We start from the raw sequence: 6,023 nt of genomic DNA, 5'->3' as shown, positions 1-6,023 counted from the left end.
ATGAGTGAAGTTGTTCAGGGTTTCTGTTTTGTCCGTGGACAGGTGGAAACCACAGCAGAGGTTTCATTGATTTAACATTGGTAAATGTCAGCTGCTCCTCTTGCCTATCGGCACCTCATTTCATCTGTAAGAACCTAGCCAATAACAGTGGATCAGTGTGAAGGCGATTGGATGATTGGACGATATGGCGGTTGGATGAACACAGATTGAGATTACAGCTACAGAGATTAAGATCTATATGTTGAATACCGGACATTAAATATCTCTGTACTGAATAATTCAATACTATAGGTCTGATATATTTTATTGATATATCTCCTCTCTCTATCTCCTCTCCTTCTCTTTCTCTCTCCTCTCTCTATCTCCTCTTAGCCAGGAAGGAATTGACAGCACCAAGGTTATTTAGTTTACTATTGTCAGCTGTTCTAACCTGGACACACACTCTCTCTCTTCCCCTCTCACTCCCGCTCTCACTCCCCCTCTGTCTCCCCCTCTCACTCCCTCTCTCTATCTCCTCTCTCACTCTCTCTTCCCCTCTCACTCCCCCTCTGTCTCCCCCTCTCACTCCCCCTCTCTATCTCCTCTCTCACTATCTCCTCTCTCTCTCTCTCTCTCTTCCCCTCTCACTCCCCCTCTGTCTCCCCCTCTCTATCTCCTCTCTCACTATCTCCTCTCTCTCTCTCTTCCCTCTCACTCCCCCTCTCACTCCCCCTCTGTCTCCCCCTCTCACTCCCTCTCTCTATCTCCTCTCTCACTCTCTCTTCCCCTCTCACTCCCCCTCTGTCTCCCCCTCTCACTCCCCCTCTCTATCTCCTCTCTCACTATCTCCCTCTCTCTCTCTCTCTTCCCTCTCACTCCCCCTCTGTCTCCCCCTCTCTATCTCCTCTCTCACTATCTCCTCTCTCTCTCTCTCCCCCTCTCACTCCCTCTCTCTATTTCCTCTCTCTCTATCGCCATCTCCTCTGTCTCTTCCTCCTCCTCTAACGGTGGTGTCTCTCTCTCTCTCTCTCTCTCTCCTCTTCCTCCTCTAACGGTGGTGTCTCTCTCTCTCTCCTCTTCCTCCTCTAACGGTGGTGTCTCTCTCTCTCTCCTCTTCCTCCTCTAACGGTGGTGTCTCTCTCTCTCTCCTCTTCCTCCTCCTCTAACGGTGGTGTCTCTCTCCCTCCTCTTCCTCCTCCTCTAACGGTGGTGTCACTCTCTCTCTTCCTCCTCCTCTAACGGTGGTCTCACTCTCTCCTCTCCAGACTCCAGATGTTAGAGGCTATCTGTAAACACTGGGAAGGTCCTATCAGCCTGGCCCTGTATCTCTCTGACGCTGAGGCTCAACAGTTCCTGCGCTACACCCAGGGGTCAGAGGTCCTGATGTCCAGGGGGAACGTGGGCTACCACATCGTCTACAAGGAGGGTCAGTTCTATCCGGTCAACCTGCTCAGGAACGTAGCTATGAGGCAGGTCAACACGCCCTACATGTTCCTGTCAGATATCGACTTCCTGCCCATGTACGGCCTCTACGAGTACCTCAGGTGAGGGAGAACGACTCAGCCGTAGAGATACTGTAATGTACGGCCTCTACGAGTACCTCAGGTGAGGGAGAACGACTCAGCCATAGTGATACTGTAATGTACGGCCTCTACGAGTACCTCAGGTGAGGGAGAACGACTCAGCCGTAGAGATACTGTAATGTACGGCCTCTACGAGTACCTCAGGTGAGGGAGAACGACTCAGCCGTAGAGATACTGTAATGTACGGCCTCTACGAGTACCTCAGGTGAGGGAGAACGACTCAGCCGTAGAGATACTGTAATGTACGGCCTCTACGAGTACCTCAGGTGAGGGAGAACGACTCAGCCGTAGTGATACTGTAATGTACGGCCTCTACGAGTACCTCAGGTGAGGGAGAACGACTCAGCCGTAGTGATACTGTAATGTACGGCCTCTACGAGTACCTCAGGTGAGGGAGAACGACTCAGCCGTAGAGATACTGTAATGTACGGCCTCTACGAGTACCTCAGGTGAGGGAGAACGACTCAGCCGTAGAGATACTGTAATGTACGGCCTCTACGAGTACCTCAGGTGAGGGAGAACGACTCAGCCGTAGTGATACTGTAATGTACGGCCTCTACGAGTACCTCAGGTGAGGGAGAACGACTCAGCCGTAGTGATACTGTAATGTACGGCCTCTACGAGTACCTCAGGTGAGGGAGAACGACTCAGCCGTAGAGATACTGTAATGTACGGCCTCTACGAGTACCTCAGGTGAGGGAGAACGACTCAGCCGTAGAGATACTGTAATGTACGGCCTCTACGACTACCTCAGGTGAGGGAGAACGACTCAGCCGTAGAGATACTGTAATGTACGGCCTCTACGACTACCTCAGGTGAGGGAGAACGACTCAGCCGTAGTGATACTGTAATGTACGGCCTCTACGACTACCTCAGGTGAGGGAGAACGACTCAGCCGTAGAGATACTGTAATGTACGGCCTCTACGAGTACCTCAGGTGAGGGAGAACGTCACAGCCGTAGAGATACTGTAATGTACGGCCTCTACGAGTACCTCAGGTGAGGGAGAACGACTCAGCCGTAGAGATACTGTAATGTACGGCCTCTACGAGTACCTCAGGTGAGGGAGAACGACTCAGCCGTAGAGATACTGTAATGTACGGCCTCTACGAGTACCTCAGGTGAGGGAGAACGACTCAGCCGTAGTGATACTGTAATGTACGGCCTCTACGAGTACCTCAGGTGAGGGAGAACGACTCAGCCGTAGAGATACTGTAATGTACGGCCTCTACGAGTACCTCAGGTGAGGGAGAACGACTCAGCCGTAGAGATACTGTAATATACGGCCTCTACGAGTACCTCAGGTGAGGGAGAACGACTCAGCCGTAGAGATACTGTAATGTACGGCCTCTACGAGTACCTCAGGTGAGGGAGAACGACTCAGCTGTAGAGATACTGTAATGTACGGCCTCTACGAGTACCTCAGGTGAGGGAGAACGACTCAGCTGTAGAGATACTGTAATGTATCTGACTGTAACGTTACTGTAGTAACGTCGGGATCATTAAGTCGCCGTAATGTTAGAATGACTGCATGTCTGTCCCCTGTAACAAGTCTGTAGTTCAGCTGGACATGGCTAACAACAAGAAAGCTCTGTAACGTCTCTGTAACGTCCCTGTAACGTCTCTGTAACATCCCTGTAACGTCTCTGTCTGTAACGTCTCTGTAACGTCCCTGTAACGTCCCTGTAATGTCTCTGTCTGTAACGTCTCTGTCTGTAACGTCTGTCTGTAACGTCCCTGTAACGTCTCTGTAACGTCTCTGTAACGTCCCTGTAACATCCCTGTAACGTCTCTGTCTGTAACGTCTCTGTCTGTAACGTCTGTCTGTAACGTCCCTGTAACGTCTCTGTCTGTAACGTCTCTGTCTGTAACGTCTCTGTCTGTAACGTCTCTGTCTGTAACGTCTCTGTCTGTAACGTCTCTGTCTGTAACATCCCTGTAACGTCCCTGTCTGTAACGTCCCTGTAACGTCCCTGTAACGTCTCTGTCTGTAACGTCTCTGTCTGTAACGTCTCTGTCTGTAACGTCCCTGTATGTAACGTCCCTGTCTGTAACGTCCCTGTCTGTAACGTCCCTGTAACGTCCCTGTAACGTCCCTGTCTGTAACGTCCCTGTAACGTCCCTGTAACGTCCCTGTAACGTCCCTGTAACGTCCCTGTAACGTCCCTGTAACGTCCCTGTAACGTCTCTGTCTGTAACGTCCCTGTAACGTCCCTGTAACGTCCCTGTAACATCCCTGTAACATCCCTGTAACGTCTCTGTAACGTCCCTGTAACATCTCTGTAACATCCCTGTAACATCCCTGTAACGTCCCTGTCTGTAACGTCCCTGTAACGTCTCTGTAACGTCTCTGTCTGTAACGTCCCTGTAACGTCTCTGTAACGTCTCTGTCTGTAACGTCCCTGTAACATCCCTGTAACGTCTCTGTCTGTAACGCCCCTGTAACGCCCCTGTAACGCCTCTGTAACGCCTCTGTAACGCCTCTGTAACGCCCCTGTAACGTCTGTCTGTAACGCCCCTGTAACGCCCCTGTAACGCCCCTGTAACGTCTCTATCTGTAACGCCCCTGTAACGCCCCTGTAACGTCTCTGTCTGTAACGTCCCTGTAACGTCCCTGTAACGTCCCTGTAACGTCCCTGTCTGTAACGTCTCTGTCTGTAACGTCTCTGTAACATCCCTGTAACGTCCCTGTAACGTCTCTGTCTGTAACGTCTCTGTAACATCCCTGTCTGTAACGTCCCTGTAACATCCCTGTAACGTCCCTGTAACGTCTCTGTCTGTAACGTCTCTGTAACATCCCTGTAACGTCTCTGTCTGTAACGTCCCTGTAACATCCCTGTAATGTCTCTGTAACGTCCCTGTAACATCTCTTTAACGTCTCTGTAACGTCCCTGTAACGTCCCTGTAACGTCTCTGTCTGTAACATCCCTGTAACATCTCTTTAACGTCTCTGTAACGTCCCTGTAACATCCCTGTAACGTCTCTGTAACGTCCCTGCAGGAAGTCAGTGGTACAGCTGGACATGGCTAACAGCAAGAAGGCGTTGGTGGTGCCGGCCTTCGAGACGCTCCGTTACCGCCTGTCTTACCCAAAGTCCAAGGCCGAGCTGCTGTCCCAACTGGACATGGGGACTCTATTCACCTTCAGGTAAAACCACATGTAGCTGCTGTCCCAACTGGACATGGGGACTCTATTCACCTTCAGGTAAAACCACATGTAGCTGCTGTCCCAACTGGACATGGGGACTCTATTCACCTTCAGGTAAAACCACATGTAGCTGCTGTCCCAACTGGACATGGGGACTCTATTCACCTTCAGGTAAAACCACATGTAGCTGCTGTCCCAACTGGACACTGGGTCACTCACTGTTCTGAGCTTAAAGGGATGGCCCACTGGGCCAGTGTTCTGAACTTAAAGGGATGGGACACTGGGCCAGTGTTCTGAACTTAAAGGGATGGGACACTGGGCCAGTGTTCTGAACTTAAAGGGATGGGACACTGGGCCAGTGTTCTGAACTTAAAGGGATGGGACACTGGGCCAGTGTTCTGAACTTAAAGGGATGGGACACTGGGCCAGTGTTCTGAACTTAAAGCGATGGCCCACTGGTCCAGTGTTCTGTACTTAAAGGGATGGCCCAGTGGGCCAGTGTTCTGAACTTAAAGGGATGGCCCAGTGGGCCAGTGTTCTGTACTTAAAGGGATGGCCCAGTGGGCCAGTGTTCTGAACTTAAAGGGATGGCCCACTGGTCCAGTGTTCTGTACTTAAAGCGATGGCCCAGTGGTCCAGTGTTCTGTACTTAAAGGGATGGCCCAGTGGGCCAGTGTTCTGAACTTAAAGGGATGGTCCAGTGGGCCAGTGTTCTGAACTTAAAGGGATGGCCCAGTGGGCCAGTGTTCTGTACTTAAAGGGATGGCCCAGTGGGCCAGTGTTCTGAACTTAAAGGGATGGCCCAGTGGGCCAGTGTTCTGTACTTAAAGGGATCTTACTCCGTCTCTAAGGGATAAAGGGATGGCCCACTGGGCCAGTGTTCTGTACTTAAAGGGATCTTACTCCGGCTCTAAGGGATAAAGGGATGGCCCATTGGGCCAGTGTTCTGTACTTAAAGGGATCTTACTCCGGCTCTAAGGGATAAAGGGATGGCCCACTGGGCCAGTGTTCTGTACTTAAAGGGATCTTACTCCGGCTCTAAGGGATAAAGGGATGGCCCACTGGGCCAGTGTTCTGTACTTAAAGGGATCTTACTCCGGCTCTAAGGGATAAAGGGATGGCCCACTGGGCCAGTGTTCTGTACTTAAAGGGATCTTACTCCGTCTCTAAGGGATAAAGGGATGCCTCATTAAATAAATAAAGACTGCCTCCTGGTGTCTAAATACAAGCAGCAGCGTAGGTGTTTGTCGTTTTTGATCATTAACATGACAGATTGAGCTACAGAGCCCAGAAAGTTGGGTTCAATCACTACTCA

At 50.9% G+C, this 6,023-nt stretch overlaps 1 protein-coding gene across 1 annotated transcript in view; it reads left to right on the top strand.

Annotated features, from left to right (window-relative positions):
• LOC124021628 (LARGE xylosyl- and glucuronyltransferase 1-like) overlaps positions 1–6,023 on the top strand; it is a 114,513-nt gene that overhangs the window by 96,176 nt on the left and 12,314 nt on the right. Inside the window, exons 11-12 of the mRNA XM_046336766.1 lie at positions 1,245–1,523; positions 4,562–4,708. Coding sequence (XP_046192722.1) covers positions 1,245–1,523; positions 4,562–4,708 — 426 coding nt within the window. The remainder of the gene's footprint in view (positions 1–1,244; positions 1,524–4,561; positions 4,709–6,023) is intronic.

This window comes from Oncorhynchus gorbuscha, unplaced genomic scaffold (assembly GCF_021184085.1).
Source record: "Oncorhynchus gorbuscha isolate QuinsamMale2020 ecotype Even-year unplaced genomic scaffold, OgorEven_v1.0 Un_scaffold_1150, whole genome shotgun sequence".
NCBI classification, from domain to species: domain Eukaryota; kingdom Metazoa; phylum Chordata; class Actinopteri; order Salmoniformes; family Salmonidae; genus Oncorhynchus; species Oncorhynchus gorbuscha.
The sequence above is the reverse complement of the archived record's forward strand: the minus strand, read 5'-3'. Positions and strand labels throughout refer to the sequence as shown.